The 20,839-nt window shown below is 37.9% G+C and overlaps 1 protein-coding gene and 1 long non-coding RNA gene across 7 annotated transcripts in view; one reads left to right on the top strand and one right to left on the bottom strand.

Annotated features, from left to right (window-relative positions):
• Positions 1–20,839, bottom strand: part of LOC147580952 (uncharacterized) — a 324,096-nt gene that overhangs the window by 154,461 nt on the left and 148,796 nt on the right. The gene's annotated exons all lie outside the window — the stretch shown is intronic.
• The window catches only part of UBR2 (ubiquitin protein ligase E3 component n-recognin 2), a 125,058-nt gene that overhangs the window by 65,735 nt on the left and 38,484 nt on the right, over positions 1–20,839 (top strand). For all 6 annotated transcript variants that reach the window (XM_086706869.1, XM_086706871.1, XM_086706870.1 and 3 more), the window contains 11 exons: positions 5,700–5,863; positions 5,952–6,051; positions 8,557–8,685; positions 9,761–9,944; positions 12,638–12,699; positions 13,352–13,462; positions 14,397–14,462; positions 15,844–15,966; positions 16,107–16,170; positions 17,155–17,279; positions 20,234–20,286. In XM_086706869.1, the coding sequence (XP_086562995.1) occupies positions 5,700–5,863; positions 5,952–6,051; positions 8,557–8,685; positions 9,761–9,944; positions 12,638–12,699; positions 13,352–13,462; positions 14,397–14,462; positions 15,844–15,966; positions 16,107–16,170; positions 17,155–17,279; positions 20,234–20,286 (1,181 nt within the window). The remainder of the gene's footprint in view (positions 1–5,699; positions 5,864–5,951; positions 6,052–8,556; positions 8,686–9,760; positions 9,945–12,637; positions 12,700–13,351; positions 13,463–14,396; positions 14,463–15,843; positions 15,967–16,106; positions 16,171–17,154; positions 17,280–20,233; positions 20,287–20,839) is intronic.

Below are 20,839 nucleotides of genomic sequence, written 5' to 3' on the forward strand. Positions count from 1 at the left end.
TTCCTTGGAGTAATTTATCTAATATTATAGCAACAACTCCTTTTTTTTTGGTTAGTGTTTGTATTGTATGTCTTCTCCATTGTTACATTTTTAAGTTTTGTGTGCCCCTAAATTAAACTTGTATCATTTTTTAAAAGCATGTATTTCGGATTTGTTGTTTATCCAATCTGACACTCCTAATGATATAAGCAGGTTACTGCCCATTTAATGTAATTACTGGTATATTTGGGTTTGTATTTGCCATCTTATGTTTTTTTTTTTTTCCTGTTTGAACCCACCTGTTTTGTGTTTTTCCCTTCTCTCTTACCTTCTTTTAGATTAAATAATTGTTATTTCTTTTCCCCCCTATTAACTTGTTAGTTGTACATTCACTTAGTATTCTCTTAAGGGTGACTCAACAGCAGTTTTACTCAAAGTGTCAGTAATGACAGGATAAAAGGTTTGGACCAGAATGTGAACCAACACACTGTTGCTCTCAGCAAAACTCCTGCTATGAGAAACAACTGTCAGCTAAATTAAACTGTTACAAGTAGTTGATTTGCCTTCTTGTCACAACTGGCAGCAAACAGTTGGCAGGCCACTGGTCCACCGAGTAGCTTTCAGTAGCACTGCCCTTGAAGTTAGGACGTGCACCCCTGATATTGCAAGCAGGTACCATATTTCAGCCCCTGAAGAGTGGAAGTCTGGACTTCACCATTCAGCCTTTGTTGGTATAGATGGGGATAGAGCTACAGTTTTTTCCGTAGTGGTTGGCTAGAGTGGAGGGGTTATTGTCGGAAAGTTTTCTGTCCTGCTGAGTTACTTCTTTCCTGTGGCTGACAGAGCAGGCTTTTATTGGGGCTTTTTAAAAAAGCCTGTGCCCATTGGCATTTTCAGGTTGCCAGCTTCTTAGATCTCTCTGTCGTGTCTTTTCTTGGGGTCTCTGAGGTCCCTAGCCAGTCTGCCTTCTTCTGGCCACCATTCTGAATCTTGTGGTGGTCTTTTGCATATGATGTCCAGAATTTTGGACATGGTGTACTTAGTGGGAGGACTAGAGAAAAGTACATCTACTCTCTCTTGCCTGATTCCTGAAGCAAAAATCCACTTTTTTTTTTTTTTTTAAGATTCCAGTTTTCTGGTAAAATCCTCCATTTTTTCCTCAATTTTCTGAACATGTAAATCTTAGCTGTGTCATGGTCTTATAATGTCATTATCTAGATCATTTGTATTCTATTCCGATTTAATTTTTTTGTAATATTTTACCCCTTTTGGTTTTTTTAGTCATTTGGAATGCTTAATAACTTTTTATTGGCATTTTGTCTTAGGTTTCAGCAGTCTTGCTATGATTTATGTAGGTTTGGTTTTCTTTATATTTATAGATATTGGAGTTTGTAGATACTGCATCTCTTAGGCTGGTGGCTTTCTCGGTTTGGGAAATTTTGTAGTCATTCACATATGGTTTCTGCCCCATTCTCTTTCTCATTGCCTTCCGACAGGATGGTTTTCATTAGAAAATCTTAAGACTCTGTGTAATATCTTCCTCCCAAGAATAGTCCCCTTACTGTGAGGCAGATAGAGTGAGGCCGATCAGTCTACTGCGGGATTGCCGTGACTCCAGGTTGTTTTGGCAAGACTCTGTCTTCCGGTCCATCCTCATCCCGCAACGTTGCCCTGGGAGGGCTCCCACTTTAGAGCCTGGAGTGCTCACTGGAGTTCCTCCCCTCTCTAGGCTCCTGAACTCAAGTTTTGTTTCCTCAGCTTGCTGAGGCTGCCACATCACTCCTTTGCCCTTCTAGACTTTCTGCTCTTAGACTTCTGTCCTGCACAGCTTCAGAATTTTGCAAATGTCTTAAGGGGAAAACCGGAAGAAAGTTGGACTCCATTCCCACCCTTGTGTTCTTGCTAGAATCCTGGGCTCCTCACACCATGGAACAGCTAAAATCTCAGGGTCTTCTCCCCATTATTAGCAGCTCTGGCAGACTCTTTCCTGGGATCTTCAGTCCCATTTTGCCACACTCCCAGAAGAGGGAGATGCTGAGGGAAAAGCAGCTTCAGGATGTTGGCTCACCTCCCTGTGCTGCTCCCCTTCTCGAAGGTTCTATCCCCTTGAACCCTTGTGGCCTCAGGGGGTCTCTAATGATTTCAGACTTTTTTTTTCTAGTTGATCTTTTCTGGTTGTTCTTGGTGGAAGTGTTGGTCCGCCTCAAGCTTATCCCATCATGACTGGAAGAATGCATGTAATAGTTTCTTGAAAAAGCACCATTAGTAATTCATATGCATATCCCTGCTTAAAAAACACTTGCCCTAGATATTAGTGAAATGTTTCATATGAGTGATAGAATCCCATTTATTGGTCTTTTGGGTTAACTGAAAATTCAGTCTTCATTTTTAAATAGTTTGGTCAAGAGCCAGTACTAATTCAAGTGACAAGACTATCTTACTTGTTCTAACTTGTTTTGATCAAATGTACCCTGATTTATAGTCAGCATTACCCCTGTATGCTCATCATATTTAGTTTAATTAAAAGTGTGTGCACGGGCCATTATTATTCAGTAAAGTTTTTCAGAGTCTTAGGGGGAATGTTGGCCCATTTTGAATATGCTGTTAGATATGTAATGAGCCTTACAACACAAAATTGAATATAAATTACATAAAATGAATAAAACTGTAGTTAAGGTAAGTAGCAGTAATATATTTTAAAGCAAAGTGAATTGTAGGCATATAAAAATCAAGCAGTGTTTTAGGGTGAGTGGTAAGAAGTACTGGAACTGTATAATAATGTTAGATTTTTAATGTTAAAGATTACCTTGAAAGGTTAGCAACAATCTAGGCATGAGGTGATAAAGCCAAGCACCAACTTTTTTGTCCTTCTTTTCTGTTGGAACCTTGGAAAATATGCTTTCTTAAGTTTTCTTTTTAGAAATAGCAATGCCTGAGTAACTCCCATTTTGTTTCATTTTTTAAATTTTTCTTTTAACATTTATTTATTTTTGAGAGACAGCAAGAGACAGCACAAGCAGGGGAGGCACAGAGAGAGAGAGAGGGAGACACAGAATCCAAAGCAGGCTCCAGGCTCCGAGCTGTCAGCACAGAGCCAACACGGGGTTCAAACTCATGAACCACAAGATCATGACCTGAGCCAAAGTCGGACACTTAACCAACTGAGCCACCCAGGTGCCCCATAACTCCCCTATTTTAATGGGACAGTACTAATGGGCTAGCTGCCTTAATTGATTTTTTTTTAATTTGGCACCCACGACAGTTAGAATCCAATCCAAAATTATGCACTGGATAAACTCTTTTTAACATTCATCTGAAACTGAAAATGCTAAATAAATGCCTTTGTTGGTGAGATACACACTCCATGAATATTAAATTGTCTCTACCAAACTTCCATCAATTTTTGGTTATAAGTCTTACCAGCAAGCTCTACAGAGTTTTTGTAAGTCAGTGAAATTTAAGTTTTCCCAAATCCCCTAATAGAGCAAACAAAAAACCAACAAAGAATATCCTTTTATCTTAACCTATCAGTACCTTCTCTTTTTCAAGCTGGACTTTTGTCTTTACTGTGTAGGAAACTGAACAGAAGTTAATCCTGTTGACTTTTGAGGTTCTTAGACCCTAACTCTTGGCAACGTGATGATGACTTTTGAGTTTTTCAAAGGAATATTTAACTTTATAGATTTTCTCTTTATCTGATGACCTCAGAACTTAACCTTTACATTAAGAACACAACTTTACTATATTCTTAGACTTCTGTCTTCTGTACTTTTTTGTCCTACTTTTTGGTGCAACTTTCTACATTGTTAAATGCTTAATGAGAGACCTAGTTATATAGTCCCCCAGCACCAATAATAACTTGAACCTAGTTAGTCTAGAAAAGTATGATCCATTGTGGAAGAATAATAATGAGGTATTCAAATAATACTAGATCTTCTGGGGGCACCTGGGTGGCTCAGTCGGTGAAGCATCCGACTCGATCTCAGTTTAGGTCATGATCTCACAGTTCAGGAGTTCGAGCCCCTCACCCAGCTCTACATGGACATCGCGAAGGCTGCTTGGGATTCTCTCTCTCTGTCTGCCTTTATTTTTATTTAAAACTACTTACTGGGGCACCTGGGTGGCTCAGTCAGTTAAGTGTCCGACTTCAGCAGGTCATGATCTCACACTCCATGAGTTCGAGCCCCACATCGGGCTCTCTGCTGACAGCTCAGAGCCTGGAGCCTGCTTTGGATCTGTGTCTCCCTCTCTCTCTGCCCCTCCCCCACTCACACTCTGTGTCTCTCAAAAATTTTTTTTTTAAGAAAATAAAAAATTTTTTTTTAATGTTTGAAGTTGTGTTATTGAACGCATGAGAGGAAATGTACACACTGTATATGGACATATAAATTGGTGAGCTTCTTTGTGGAAACAATTTGTTGGTATCAGTCAAAATTTATAATGTACATACACTTTAACCCAGTAATCCACTTCTAAGAAATTATACTATTCATACATCCTTGCAGTGGTACACAGTTGATATTTGTTGCAACATCTTTTGTAATAAATAGCATAGGACTAGAAAAAGCCCTAATGTCTCATGTCTCACTGGTAAGGGCCTGCCTGGCTAAATAAAGTATGATAGAAAAGAATACCTAATGATAGATATAAGGAATGAGGGGGGATCGCCTGGGTGGCTCAGGTCAGTTAAGCCTCCAATTCGGCTCAGGTCATGATCTCACAGTCCGTGAGTTTCACCCCCACGTTGGCTCTGTGCTGACAGCTCAGAGCCTGGAGCCTGCTTCAGATTCTGTGTCTCCCTCTCTTTATGCCCCTCCCCTGCTTGCTGTCTCTCTGTCTCTCTCAAAAATAAGCATTAAAAAATTAGACAAAAAAAAGAATGAGGGAATTTATATGAACTGATATGGGACAATCTCTAAAATATATGAAGTGAAAAAACAAGTGCGGAACAGTGTTTATAATATGCTATCTTTTGAGGGGGAGAGATGGATGTAATTAACTATGTGCACACTTCTATCTACTTAATAACATCTAACCCATATAGTATAAATGTATATATGTGTGTGTATATGCATATATGTATGTAGTATATATACACATGCACCATCTCTAGAAGAATATGCAAGGAAAACTAACAGAGACTGCCTTTGCAAGGGGGACCTTGGGAGCTAGGAGACTTTTATCTGTGTGTGTGTGTGTGTGTGTGTGTGTGTGTGTGTGTGTGTGTATCATTTAAATGTATTTGCTTATTCAAAAATACATAGATATGTATATACATAGAAACAAGAACAAAAATAAATTTTAAAAAGGAGATTAAGAAGAAATATAGTTTCATACTGAGTTCTACAGAATCTGTGATATGAACCTCTGGATCCTAGAATAATTATACCATACCATTATAGGTATCTAAATGTCTCAGTTAAGGAAAATTTGCAGCCTGGTTCAGACCCCCTCACCCCGAGTTGTCTTTGAATAATGAGCCATGGATATGTCTCCTAACATTCTGGCATCTTTCTCCGTGATATAATTGTTGCTTCATACACATGGCAATTGGAGTAAGTAATTGTTATTTAGAAATACACAGTAATGCATTTATGATATTATACGTTTGCACTGAAAAAGGTTTAAACTTCAAAGAGCTAACCAATGTTGGTGACTTTTTTTTAGATTTCTAGTAAATGGGTTTTGATTACCATGTACTCTGATATACTTCGTCCTAGGCTCGGATGCTCATCACAGAGGAAAACCTAATGACCATTATCATTAAGACTTTTATGGACCATTTGAGACATCGAGATGCCCAGGGCAGATTTCAGTTTGAACGATATACTGCTTTACAAGCCTTCAAGTTTAGGAGAGTTCAGAGCCTTATTTTAGATCTCAAGTAAGCTTTTGTTGAATTATCCACCACTTGCAATTTATAAAATGTCACTGTTTACCCATATATTCATTGCTATTTTTATCTTGTTCAGGTATGTGTTAATTAGCAAACCAACTGAATGGTCAGATGATCTGAGACAGAAGTTCCTGGAAGGATTTGATGCCTTTTTGGAATTACTCAAATGTATGCAGGTATGTATAAACTGACACATTTTAAAGGGAAACACTGGGGGCACCTGGGTGTCTCAGTTGATTAAGCGTCTGACTTTGGCTCAGATCATGATCTCATGGTTCGTGAGTTCAAGCCCCACATCAGGCTCCTCACTGATAGTATGAAGCCTGCTTAGGATTCTCTCTCTGCCTCTCTCTCTCAAAATAATCTCTAAAAAAATTTTTCAAAAATAAAAGGAAACACTTTCCTTTTCTTTCTTTCTTTTTTTTTTTTTTTTTTTTTTTTTGGTTCATTGAACTGAACATCTTTTTATATTCTTTTCATTTGGGACACATTTCTAAAAGAATAATTTGGGTGACTACAATTTGGACCAAGAAGCTCTTCTTTAATTAGAAACTCATAGCAAGGTGTAGAATGAATGAGATCCCAGCAGAAGTTCTGGCATCTGCTGTGTTGTTTTTTTGTATTTGGTTATTCTTTTGGTTACCATTAACATTCTTTCTTTGGGGATTGTAATTTTACAATTACAATATTTTACAATTTTACAATTACAATCTTTTTAATATTAGGCTTACGTGGAAGCATTGTCAAGTTAATTATTTAAGAAACTATAATGTTTGATTTTTTAGTTTTAATGTTTCCATATTTCTTTTTCTCTCCTTGATGTGATATTTGTATAATACAGTATAGATCTTATTCCCCTATGTTTAATTCTCTTCTTTGGAAACACCCCCATATACAGAACAGAATCTAGAAACAGAAGCCAACTGGTGTATTTAACCAGTTTTAACTGCAAGAAGATAGATGATATCCCAAAATATCTGAGCTGCACCATTATGATTCTTTTAATAGCTATCTAGCTTTCGTAAGCAAGAAATAGCAAAATTGACTGATCATTTTTGGAAAACATTCTAGTTTCTGTGTTGGGTGGTGGTTCATGATGTTTAGTTTATTATAATACTTCTATGTTTTTTCTTATATCTGTAGAAACAATATCTACTTTGGTCATTTTATTTATTTTTTAAATGTTTTTATTTATTTTTGAGACAGAGACAGAGTATGAGCAGGGGAGGGGCAGAGAGAGAGGGAGACACAGAATCCGAAGCAGGCTCCAGGCTCTGAGCTGTCAGCACAGAGCCCTATGTGGGGCTCGAACTCATGGAGTGTAAGATCATGACCTGAGCTGAAGTCGGGCGCTCAACCGACTTGAGCCACCCAGGCGCCCCCACTTTGGTCATTTTAAATACTTTAGTATCCTCTATTTTCTGTTATTTAATCAGTTCTGACACACCAAGAGTAGTTAGGCTAGGTTCTAAAAAATGATATTCTTTTTTTTTTATTTTTTAATGTTTTTATTTATTTTTGAGAGACAGAGACAGAGCACAAGTTGGGGAGGGGCAGAGAGAGAGACACACAGAATCTGAAGCAAGCTCCAGGTTTGATCTGTCAGCACAGAGCCCGACACAGAGCTTCAACTCATGAAGCGCGAGATCATGACCTGCGCCAAAGTTGGACACTTAACTGGCTGAGCCCCCCGGGAGCCCCTAAAAAATTATATTCTTAATTAAGATTCTTTCAAAAATGTATATTCGTATGAAATAATATTTTACTTTCTGTTTTTCTTTTGTTTTCATTTTGCTTTTTTTCTTTTTTTTTTAATGTTTATTTATTTTTGAGAGAGAGAGAGAGAGAGCTCAAGCAGGGGAGGGGCAGAGAGAGAGGGAGACACAGAATCCAAAGTAGGCTCCAGGCTCTGAGCTGTCAGCGCAGAGCCCAATGCAGGGCTCAAAACTGAGCCGAAGTTGGACACTTAACCAACTGAGCCACTCAGGCACCCCATGTTTTGCTTTCTTTTAGTGTCTGAGAAATTTTAGTTGCAGATTCAGAATAAGTATAAAAATTTTGTTGCAGTATATTGTAAAATATATTTATAAATTCAGTAACATTTTAAAAGCCTATCCAATTCTGGGGCGCCTGGGTGGCGCAGTTGGTTAAGCGTCCGACTTCAGTCAGGTCACGATCTCGCGGTCCGTGAGTTCGAGCCCCGCGTCGGGCTCTGGGCTGATGGCTCAGAGCCTGGAGCCTGTTTCCGATTCTGTGTCTCCCTCTCTCTCTGCCCCTCCCCCGTTCATGCTCTGTCTCTCTCTGTCCCAAAAATAAATAAACGTTGAAAAAAAAAAAAAAATTTAAAAAAGCCTATCCAATTTCTTCTAATAGTTTGGTCTGTAGATGATAGGGTTAAAAATAATTTGAAGGATTGTTGCAGTGAAATATACATTTTATTGTTTAAAACATAAAAAAAAATTGCCACAAATAATTTGTTTTATACTGGGATTTTTATATTTTAGAGACTGTTATATAAATATGTAATTTAGAGTTGGACTTACACTACTTATTCTTGTTAAAACGTCTACTTTGTATGTTTTTGTAATCAATATATATTTCTTCTATATTATTTCTTAAGTGCCCATGTAAGAGAACAAACAAAATTTTAATCCATTTTAAATCTTTTTGCTTCCTTTAAGGGGATGGACCCAATTACACGTCAAGTAGGACAGCATATTGAAATGGAACCAGAGTGGGAGGCAGCCTTCACACTACAAATGAAATTAACACATGTCATTTCAATGATGCAAGACTGGTGTGCTTTAGACGTGAGTTTCCTCTAGGGGTAGGGGGTAAGGCGATAAATGGAGGAGGGGAAATAAATTCCTCAGTAAATTCTGAGGAGATCTGGAGAGGATAGTAGTGATACTTAACTCATGAAACAGCATATTTTCCTCTCTTACCTATAAATTCCATAAAAGTTAAAATTCTGAATCCTCAGAAAAAAATTGGAAAATAGAGGCAGAAATAATCCACTCTCTCTGTTCTCTTATGTTACTATCTTCATTTTTTCCATAATCCCATCTAGATTTTGAGCATATAAAAAGAGTTTAGAAATTTATCCAAAAGTAAAGCTTTACAATTGTTACATTTGTTCTGTCTTAAAATTATTTTGCTTTCCTTTGGCTATAAAGTCTAGATGAGAGCCTGTGTAAGTTGAGAGGTAAGAGAAGACTTCTGTGAGATCTGAACTATGTGTCAGAGTTAACTGGTCAAAGAGTAACACATATTCCTGACTGAGAGACAGCTGCATCATGCTCTGTGATAAGAAAGAGTATGGTTGGTCCAGAAGCTGTGAGAAGGCTCAGGTTGGAGCACAGAGGTTGAAGGTAGAAAAGTGGACAGGTGCCTGACTTTGCAGGGCCTTGGAAAGAAATTTGGGTTTTATCTAACAAATTGAGATGCCACTAGCGGCTACCAAGCAGAAAAAGTGACATAACCCAGTTTACATGTTTTTTAAAGTTATTCTGTGTGGAGAATAGATAGAGGAGGGCAAAAGTAGAGAGATTTAATAGATGGTTGGCTTTCCTTTGAGTTACTGGAGGTGATCAGTGGCCAGGTTTGAGAGAAATTTAGAAGGTGAAATCGCCGGTTTGGGAATAGATTGGACAGTGGGAAAGGAGGGTACTGGAATAACTTCTAGATTTCCACAGCTGTATGGAGATGTCATTCACTGAGACAGGGCACTGGAAGAGGGGGAGTTGGGGAGGGAAGTTGAATTTGGTGTTGCCTATATTGATATTTGAGGTGTTACGTACTGACTCTTTGTCAAATTTGAGGTGCTTATTCAATGTTGTAGAAACCCAGCCTTTTGAATAACTTACAGAAAACCCTCTTTTTTAGGAAAAAGTGTTAATTGAAGCTTACAAGAAATGCCTTGCTGTATTGATGCAGTGTCATGGTGGTTTCACTGATGGTGAACAGCCAATCACGTTAAGCATTTGTGGACATTCAGTGGAAACTATCAGATACTGTGTTTCCCAAGAAAAAGTTAGCATTCACCTCCCAGTTTCTCGTTTACTTGCAGGTAAAGCATTTCTCCCCTCCCCCCCCCCAAAAGGACCCTGAAATCATCTTTTAAATTGTTGTTTGTGACTAATATTTATTGAGCACTTAGTACACATTATACTGAGAGTTTGCTAAGCATTGACTTAATCACCATCCGCCTGTGAGGTAGGTATTGTTATTGAATTTCCTTCACGGATGGGAAGACTGAGACACAGAGGTGACTTGCTTAATGTTATGCGGCGAGAAAGAGAGTGGGGATTGTGAGGTGGTTTGGCACCAGAAGCCATCTTTATAACAACCATACCATAGCGCTTCTTCAGACTTTTTTTTTTTTTGAGAGAGAGAGAGAGAGAGAGAGAGAGAGAGAACATGCATGAGGGAAGGGCAGAGAGGCAGAGGGAGAGAGAATCCCAAGCAGGCTCTGCACTGTCAGCACGGAGCCCAATGCAAGGCTTCAACTCACAAACCATGAGATGATGACATGAGCCAAAGTCAAGAGTTAGATGCTTAACCTGAGCCACTCAGGTGCACCCCCTTCAGACTTCTTCACTGCACTTAATCACCTGTTGTTACTGCTTAACTCAACCCAGATTTAAGGTCTGTGTTGTTAAATTCAAATTGCTGTATCACTTAAGTGATTGCTGGTAAACTGAAACCACCCCCAAATTTTTTTCTCTCCCTCCAAGCTTATTTATTGATAACCTTTTTAGGGATAGTTTTTTAATCATGAGTGGTTGATTTACAAGTCATTTATATTTGGTAGAATATTTGAGGCTGCCACCTTGCAGCAACCAAAAACTTTGAATATACATTCGTCCATCTCTGCAGACTCATTTCAGTGTAGCTTCCTTCTGTATTTCTTGATTGCAGGGATTCTTTTTTTTTAATTGTAGGAAATCTTATCCTGCTCACATACTGTTGTTCCCTTTAGTTCCATTTTTAACTGAGAGAGTAGAAAGAAGTTCTAAAGGTAGCTATTTTTACTCATTGCAGCATTTGTAATTTGTCTTAAGTGTATGGCTCAGTAACCTAATATGACGTGAAAGTGGGGTGCGTGTGTGTATGTGTGTAAGAAATTGTAGAGAACTGATACCATTTCTTCCTTAAACGTTTGGTAGAGTTCGTCAGTGAAGACATAAGAACCTGATACTTTCTTTTTTGGAAGGTTATTAACTACTGATTCCATTTCTTTAATGGATGTAAGTTAATTCTAGTTCTCTGTTTCTCCTTGTATGAGTTTTGGTAGTTTGTGTTTTTCAAGAAACTGGTACATTTCATCTAAGTTATCAAATTTGTGGGCATAGGGCCATTCCTGGTATTCCTTTATTCTTTTAATGTCCATGGGATCAGGACTAATAATCCCTGTTTTCTGAAGGCAATTTTTCATTGTTCTGACCATTATCCCATCTTCCTCCTGCTAGAGCCTAGCATTAGAATAGTCTTCTGGAAGTTGTGAAGATTTAAGATAACTTAGCCATCTGGATATCAGTAGTACAACAAATGGAACAACAACCAGAAAAACAAATGGAACAACAAAAAAGCACTTAGTATGAAATTATGATTGTGGGAAGAAATCTCTTATTTCTGTAACTTGTTCAGGCCCAGTTGTGTTTCTGTAAGTGCTTTGAGCATCCTGAACCTGTTGATAGTCAATATGAGCAGGTAACAGCGTGGTGTTGTGGAAGAGTATTCAGCTGGAGTGCAGGAACGTTGGTCCTGTTTACTGCTCAGCTGCTGATCTTTGCTGCCTTTAAAAATCTGGTTGTATGATGGAGGCTGATGCTGATAGTTACCCACAAGGAAAATAGTACCCTTCAGATGTACTAATTTCTGCCTAGGTGTCTACCACTCTCAGACCTTCTCAGTGAACATTTTTGAGCATTCTACTCACTGTTGATAAAGCTTGGCCTGCATGCTTATAATCTAATTGAAGAGCTAAGTAAACACATACAAAATAGTTCAAGAACAACTTGGAGTGTGTACTAGTGGGGGTTGAGTGTCAGAGTGTCAGAATGAGACTCAAAATGTAGGTCTTCTCGGGTGACAAAAGCCTTAAGCCAGGCTTGACCCACATGGCCAACATCCACTGATAAGATTAGAAAAACCATTCCCTGTTTAGACAACATAAACAGGATAATTAATTCTTAAGTAACAGAATTAACTAAGGTGGAGCTATATAAGAGCCCTTTGCAGTCAGGAACTTAAGAGGCTTTGATCTTAAACTGGAAGTTCTGGGGAACTTAATTCTGAGATCAGGATCCACGCAGACCATGAATCCCAGAACCAGTTTCCCTGTTCACTTGCTAGAAGGATCTCTCCTACTATACTTTAAATGGGAACAGAATCCATAGCCCAATGAAACATGACCCTTCAAGTTGGCATAACATATATAAATTGCTTTAATAGTTCTATAACTGCTTTTGTGTGTTTGTATGTCTAACATTTATCTCCATAAAATGTCATCCGTGTATATCAGTACATGTAATTAAGACTGTGGTTCTAAATGTGCCTTTGATCCAGAGGGTCGTTAGAGTATCAATTAAAAAGCTTCATTTATGGATGAAATTCATTTTCTATCTTAATTTGTAATGGGATAAGTTCCCAAAGAAAAAGAGAAAAGAAGTTAGATATAAAGTTGAGTGAATATTTAGGACTTTTTTCTAAGTGACTTGCAGTTGTAGAAATACTTTTTTTGTTTATTCTTCCATGCAGGTTTACATGTATTATTAAGCAAAAGTGAAGTGGCATATAAATTTCCAGAGCTACTACCTCTAGTAAGTAGTACTAACATTTAAAAGTAAATACCTATGTATTATGTTCCATGTATTTGAAATCAGTTTGAAACAAACTTTATTAAACAAGAGTTCTCCAGAAAAACAGAACGAGTGGAAGAGTGTATCCACATGCATGTGCACATGGGTATGTAAGTATGGAGAAAGAGACAGAAAAAAAAATGGATTTATTGTAAGGAATTGGCTCATGCACTTATGGGCCTGACAAGTGTGAAATATGCCTGCCTGGCAGTCTGGCATGGCAGGCTGAGGACCCAAGGAAGAGTTGATGTAGTCTGAGGACCAAAGGCAATCTGGAAGCAGAATTTCTTCATCCTGTGTTTTCTCTTAAGGCCTTGAACTAATTGGATGAGGTCCACCCACATTATGGAAAGTAATCTGCTTCACTCAGAGTCTACTGATTTAAAAATTAATCACGTCTACAAAATACCGTCACAGCAACATTAACTGGTGTTAATCAAAAACGGTGCCATGGCCTGTCCAAGTTGACACATAAAATTAACCGTCACACAAACATACTTTGAGTAATTTTAACTACTGTTTTATATAAAGTTTCCATCCCTATCAACCAGTCTTCTTCATAGAGTTGAGATTTTTGAGTATTTTTTTTTTGTTTTATTTTTTGTCTTTACAGAGTGAACTTAGCCCACCCATGTTGATAGAACACCCTCTTAGATGTCTTGTTTTATGTGCCCAAGTACATGCAGGAATGTGGAGAAGAAATGGGTTCTCTTTAGTAAACCAGGTAAGTGTATTTTTAGTTTATGAATAGTTTCCATCCATTCCTTTGACTTCTGTGAAGGTTGTAATTTTCAACATACTTAAGTCTTTGAAAGTTGAGTATCTATATTAAAATTGTTCAAGAAGATAAATGTAAGGTTAAACCAAAATGTTTCTTGGAACTTTTATTCATACTTTGTCAAGAAACAATATCAAAAGTACAAATGAACTTAATTTTCTTGATATTTAACTTGAGATCATTTTTTAGAACAACAAATGTAATATAATAAAAATTCAGATTTCATCCCTTTAAATTGTGGTAAAAGTTCTGTTAGATGGTTGTCAGAGGGGAGGGAGTCGGAGGATGGGTAAAATGGGTGAAGCTGAGTGGGAGGTATAGGTTTCTAATTTTGGAGTCAGGATGAGAGGCACAGCATAGGGAATAGAGTCAATGGTATTATAATAGTGTTATATGGTGACAGATGGTACCTATACTTGTGAGCACAGCGTAACGTGTAGACTTGTCCGATCACTGTCTTGTACACCTGAAACTCATGTAACATTGTGTGTCGACTCTACTTCAATCAAAAAAAGCTCTATAGTAATTAGCTCTGAAATTGAGGTTTTAAGTTTTAGACTTCATCAAGTCTTGGTATAGATAAGGTTTTCCCCCCATTTTTCGTAGCTATAAACCTTACAGAAGTAACTTTCTTGGGAGAACCAGAAAGTTGGCTGCAAAATGTGAACCATACAGTGAACACTGAAATCTGAAAATTTCTAATTAATCTCTGCTAAGATAGTATTAACTGTTGAGGAAGCCACATTGTGTGTTGGTGCGTGTGCACACACACACATTCACACTTGCATTGAACCCATGTGCTCTTGGGGATTGGGGAGAGGAGGGACCTGCACAAATAAAAATCTATTTGCCCAATGTAATTATTATTATTTTTTTTTAGATTTATTACTACCATAATGTGAAATGCAGGCGTGAAATGTTTGACAAGGATATAGTAATGCTTCAGGTAATGAATTAAAAGCATTAAACTTACAGTTCATAGGGAATTGTTTTCCTTGTTATTTCTACAGAACCCAGCACTTAGGATTACTTCCAAATCTGTAACTTTAGCCTAGCCCTGTCTACTGAGCTCCAAACTCATATGAGTAAGAGCCTGTAGAACATTTTCATCTAGATTTCCTGGACACATCTCAGATTTAACATATTCAAACTACTCTTATTTCCTCCATACCTTCCTCCTATCTTGCGTTTCCTACCTTGGTGTATTGTTCAACGTGTATATAGTTGTTAGAGTCAGAAACCTGAAAGCCGTCCTTTTTTCATTGTCCTCTGATTAAAGCCCCAACCCCCTTAAACTGATTTGATTTCCAAGGCTTGTGAAACTTACCTTTCTTAAAATTCTCTGAAATTGCCATGCTCTGTCTTAAGTCTTAAACTCTACACATTTCTTTCTTTTGCTCCCTAGTTTGCCCACCCTACCTCCTTCCTTTTCCATTTACCTAGTGACTTGTTTTCCTGCATGTCTTAGTGTTCAGGGTCACTTTCTCCAGAAAGCCATTGCAGACACACAATAATGTGGCTACGTATCCCATTTGGGAAGGCCCATAGCATGGTGCTCATCCCCAGCGTAGCTTTCATAGCTCTGGATTGTGGTTGCCTATTTACTTTTTGTCCCCTCCACTAAATCATGGCAACTATATCTTGGTCCCTGTTTGTCTGTTGTGCATAGCACAATACTTATCATATAGTAGTTTTTCCATATTATTGCTGTGGATTGAAAAATTATAGAAAAGTTATGGAATGTAAATTTCAAAAATGATTGGTTCAAAATAAATTAAAATCCAAGTTGATTTAGAATTTATACAGATGAAATTAAAGGAGAATTAAACTAATATTTAAAAGCTGTTACTTCAGTTAGTATAGTTTTTATCAGCAAAAATTAGTTTGACAGTTCTTGATAACAGTCTAATATCACGTATATAAAAAGTACTAGAAGCTTAATTGCCATATCACGTTTCTCTCTGAGTCCACATACTAGATGGTGATAGGAGAATGCTGAAATAAAACTTAAGAACTGCATTCATGGGGCTGCAAGTAATTCAAAGCATTAAAAGGAAAGAGAACCTATAGTTCATGTTACTCTGATGTGTTGGTTTAGAGGAGGGTTGTTTTGTTTCTATTTCATTTTGTTTTACCAACTTAGATTCTTGTCCACACTTGTAGCTTCCACAAGTAGGGAATTGGGCTAAATGGGTTTTCATCTTGTATTGGGATTGGTGACTAAGCTGTTTTCACCTATGCAGCCCAAAATATCTTTCACTAATTATTTAGTAACCCTTTTGACCTCTGTCTTTTCCTTTATCTCAAACATTAAAAAAAAAAAAAAGACAGGTGTCTCTATGATGGATCCGAATCATTTCCTGATGATAATGCTCAGCCGCTTTGAACTTTATCAGATTTTCAGTACTCCAGACTATGGGAAGAGATTTAGCTCAGAGATTACCCATAAGGTAAGAGCATGTTTTATAAGCCCGTTTATAAGCCTCATTTAAAGAAGTATCTTCCATTCTTTTGGGGTACGTTCATCACCTGAGATAATACAGTACTGGTATTCTTATCTCTGAACTTTCTCTCCCCCCACTTGCTACAGGATGTAGTTCAGCAAAATAATACTCTAATAGAAGAAATGCTATACCTCATCATAATGCTTGTTGGTAAGTTTGGATTGTTTACGACCTTTATAAATTACATTGGCTTTTGTGGTGGCAAATAGTTCAGAATTTCTGAGCTATGTTTCTTTTAGTTGAGCGGTTCTTCAGTTTGGGGGGGAAGGTTAGAGCATCCACGTCTTTCTCCCCTCTGGTTACTGTAGCACCGAGAGTGATGGTCCTGTGGCAATTTGGAACAAGAGAGTAGACCTACTGAAGTAGAATAATCTGAAAGACTCCTTGTCTGAGGAGAAAGAAGGGGAACAGAAGAGTATAGCAAGCAAGAATAGGATATTTAGGATCTATTTTATATCTACTTTATATCTTAGGGATGTTTCCTCCCATGGTTTTGTGTCACAGAACTGTTATCTTGGCTTTAGATACAATAATAATAATAATAATAATAATAATAATAATAATAATAATAAATTAATAGAGACCTGTGGCTAATAGATGCAGGTTTCTTTTCTTACTGCCTGTATTTTCAGTCTTGTCACCTCCATCTTTCCTATTCTTTTATCCTATACCTTCCCCACCTCCTCTGCTATTTTAGACTCTGTAGTTCATAGAACAGAGAATCCTGGCTACTGTCAGGAGGTGATATCTTATTTGCCACTAGATAGAAGGACAAAGGAAGGCTCCCCTCCCTGCTACCATGTGGCAGATGGCGGGAAAAGCAGTTTCCGAGGCTACTGGTTCAACTACTGCTGTACCACTTTTCTACTACATCCAGTTCCTTCCTGCCTTCTGATCCCATTCTTTCAAAACAGCAACCAGAGTTTTCTCTCCTCTGCCCAAACCCTGCACTCACTTGTTGTGTCTGAGCCTCAGAGGTTAGGAGCTGCTCTCACCCTAGCTTGTTGCCAAGCCAGTTGCTACCTTCCCATTGCATAGAAAGAAAAATATATTGTGTTGCGTGAATTATAAGTATATACTGCTTAAGTATGCTGGTTATGTTAAATGTGTGGATATGTACTTTTGCATTGACAGGAGAGAGATTTAGTCCTGGAGTTGGACAGGTAAACGCTACAGATGAAATTAAGCGAGAGATTATCCATCAATTAAGCATCAAACCTATGGCTCATAGTGAACTGGTGAAGTCTTTACCTGAAGATGTAAGTACCTATACCTTAAAAAAGAAATTTAGAAATTCTTCCCTCCCTGTCAGGCTAGTGTGTAGAGATTACTTCTGTATACCTTTTCCAGTGGTAAAGACTACAATTCTAGGACATGTATAACTCCTACTAGTCGCTCTTACTAGAAATAATTAGAGGGGTGCTTGGCTGGCTCAGTTGCAGAGCATGTGACTCTTGAACTTGGGGTCATGGGTTTGATCCCCATGTTGGGCATAGAGATTACTTTAAAAAAATTTTTTAATGCTGAAAAAAAGAGAGAATACTAGGGATGGGGGATAGAAAAGAGCATAGAAGTAGAATCTCTTACAGGGAATTCTTAGAAGAGATAAGGATGCTAAATAAAAGTAAACCTGGTCTTGGGGCGCCTGGTGGCTCAGTCGGTTGAACGTCCAACTTCAGTTCAGGTCATGATCTCGTGGTTCATGAGTTCGAGCCCCGCGTCAGGCTCTGTGCTGACAGCTCAGAGCCGAGGCCCTGCTTCGGGTTCTGTCTCCTTCTCTCTCTTTTTTTTAAAAAAAAAAAAAAAGTAAACCTGGTCTTGAGAACTGAATTTATGTATCCAGTAGATAAGGGCTTGTTATAGAGTCTTTACTACAAAGTTGCCATGGGTGGTGTAATTGGAGAAGGAAGTGAGAAAATACCTGCCCGGCTGTGTTGAGCAAACTGAAGTTTTCCAGAGCTTTTTCCTTCTGAAGCATTCAAAAACTCTTCTTAGGGAGCCATCTCTTTTCCTTCTAGTGAATGTAAAATAATGTTCATGGGCATTCAGAGGCTAATTATAACTGTTTCTCCTCTAGGATCTCAAGGTCTTCGGCCACCTATTTTTCAGCCACAGGGTTTTTCAGATAGATAACCAACACTTATGGTTAGGAGTAGTCCTTATTTCTTTGAGGCTTTTCAAAATGTTTCCCCAAATTTGAAACATAGATCAAAACTTTCAACCTTAATGGTCATTCTTCTGGGATTTAAACCCCTATTTGTTTCATAGTAATACTTCCTTTAAACTTTGCATTATGAAAATTTTCAAATATCTATAGAAATAGAAAACATAACAGAACCCATCTCCAGTTTCAACTAGTCGTGTTTTATCTTTACCCCAACCATGAATCCCTGCCCCCCCGCCCCCCGGATTATTTTGTTAAGAATGTCAAGTTTACCCACAGATGACACACGCTCTCCACCATCCAACCAAAACCACAGCGTGAGTTTGCAACAGGGGAGGGAAAAAGAAGAATCAAAACTTCCAAGGCCCTGGTTTTTTTCTTAAAAGTACTTGAAAAAGGAAAATTCATTTGTGTTTTTTATTTACATTTAATATTTTTTGTATGTATTGTTAGGGGTCAACCATTTTTAATGATCTCAGATGACCAAACCAGACTTTGGAGTGTTCTCTGTTCTAGTTCTGACTTTACTTGTGGTAGACCATGTTCGTTATAATTTCAAAGGAGAAAAAAAAAACTTTGAAAAAAAAAAAACAAACAGAAACAACAACAACAAACAGTCTTAATTCCGAGCATTCCAGTAACTTTTTTTATGTATGTACTTAGCTGTACTATAAGTAGTTGGTTTGTATGAGATGGTTAAAAGGGCCAAAGGTAAAAGATTTCATTTTTTTTCCTTTTTGTCTGTGCTGTTTTATTTATTTTTTTGGCCTGTTTGATGTAGGTGTACTGTTGTACAACAGTAATCCAGAATTTTATTTTGCTGAGCTGTTCTAACCAAAACAAAACAAACAAACAAAAAGCCCAGAATACCAGGTTTACCATTTCATCTATAACTAGAATTGTATGTGTGTAAAACAATGGTTCTCGGCCAGGGACAACTTTGCCCCCACGAGACATTTGGCCAGATCACCACTCAGGGCAGGGTCATATGGTGCTCCTGGTATCCAGTGAGCAGAGGCCAGAGGTGCAGCTGAATATCCTGTAATGCACAGGACAGAACCCCCACAGCAAAGAATTGTCTGCTCTAGATGTCAGCAGGGCCAACATGGAGAAACTGGTCCAAAAGGACTTTTAGGAAAACTTGTCTATCCGTATGCCACGATCACACCTAAAAGAACAATAATTAATAATTTCTTAATACCACTAGATATCTAGTCAGGATAAAAATTACTTGTGCTTTTTTAATACAGGAAACGAATCCTGAGTTGCTAGATGAGAAAGCGATTACAGTTTCACTTCGACTTTAGAATAAAGAAGAATACAATTTAAAACAGCATTTTAAAATACATCTTGTACAAAGTAATGGCAACTATATTTGCCAAACATTTTTGACCAGAGAATTCTTTAATTAGAATTCCTATTAACATCTTGTTATGAATAGGATATGATTTCAGAAATGCTGTTTTACCAAAAATAGATAAGAAATTAGTGTAACCTTCACGAAATGCTAAATATCTTACGTAAATTTTAAATGTTATGTGTACTTTGTGCTTTTAAGTTAATTCCTTTTGAAAGCTGTCACCTTGAAACCGTAGGATAGTGACTTAGTTTTAACTGTATGAGTCTGAATGAATGTTAGCTTATCAACTAAGTTTCCCTCGTTATATATTAATAATTATGTTTACTATGGAATCCTCGGCTATAAAAACTGGGATAATAGTATAGCCGCTTCATAGAGTTGCTGTGTAGGGCTTAAGAAGAGAAAAGCACAGGGGCACTTGGGTGGCTCAGTGGGTTAAGCATCCAGCTTCAGCTCAGGTCATGATCTCATGGTTTGTGGGTTTGAGCCCTGCGTTGGACTCTGTGCTGACAGCTCAGAGCCTGGACCCTGCTTCTGTGTCTCCCTCTCTCTCTCTGCCCCTCGTTGCTCACGTTCTGTCTCACTCTCTGTCAAAAATAAAAGTTAAAAAAGAGAGAGAAAAGCACAATGTTTAAAGTGCTAGCAGATACACAATTAACATGAAACACACTTGTTTCTCATACTGTTAGGAGAACAAGGAGACTGGCATGGAGAGCGTAATTGAAGCAGTTGCGCATTTCAAGTGAGTTTACTTCCTGTTGTTTCCCGTTCAGTTGTTTTTAATGTATTAATTTTTCTTGGTGTTTCCTTTGATGGAACTGAGAATGAAATTGTTGCCTTCAGAGAGTGACAGCCTTTTCAGATACAAATTTCTGAACTAGATTTCTCACTGTCCTTTCACTCTTCTGATCTAGCTCTTCACTCAGTAACTAAAATTGATTTATGAGAATGTTTACTGTGCTCAGAACCAGTGTTCATAGCTGATAGTTTCAGATAATTGACATTAAACTGAACAGATGACCTAAGGCAGTGCATTGAGCTTTCTTAAAACTGCTTTCTTCGTTTTCATTTGAATGCGCCTCTTAAGTTATGGGATGGCCTTTGAATACTGCCTTCACTCTTCCAGTGCTTGCCCAGTCAGTAAACCAGTTTATCCCCACTAAGGTTGTTGAGACAGCTTCTCAATGCTGCTTTTTCCTTGCTCCCACCCCAACAGTAATGTCTTTATTTTTGTTGATTATAAAGATACAATATATAGGGACATCTGGGTGGCTCAGCCAGTTAAACATTGACTC

The sequence above is a fragment of the Puma concolor genome, chromosome B2 (genome assembly GCF_028749965.1).
Source record: "Puma concolor isolate L17-30 chromosome B2, mPumCon1.1.hap2, whole genome shotgun sequence".
Classification (NCBI taxonomy): domain Eukaryota; kingdom Metazoa; phylum Chordata; class Mammalia; order Carnivora; family Felidae; genus Puma; species Puma concolor.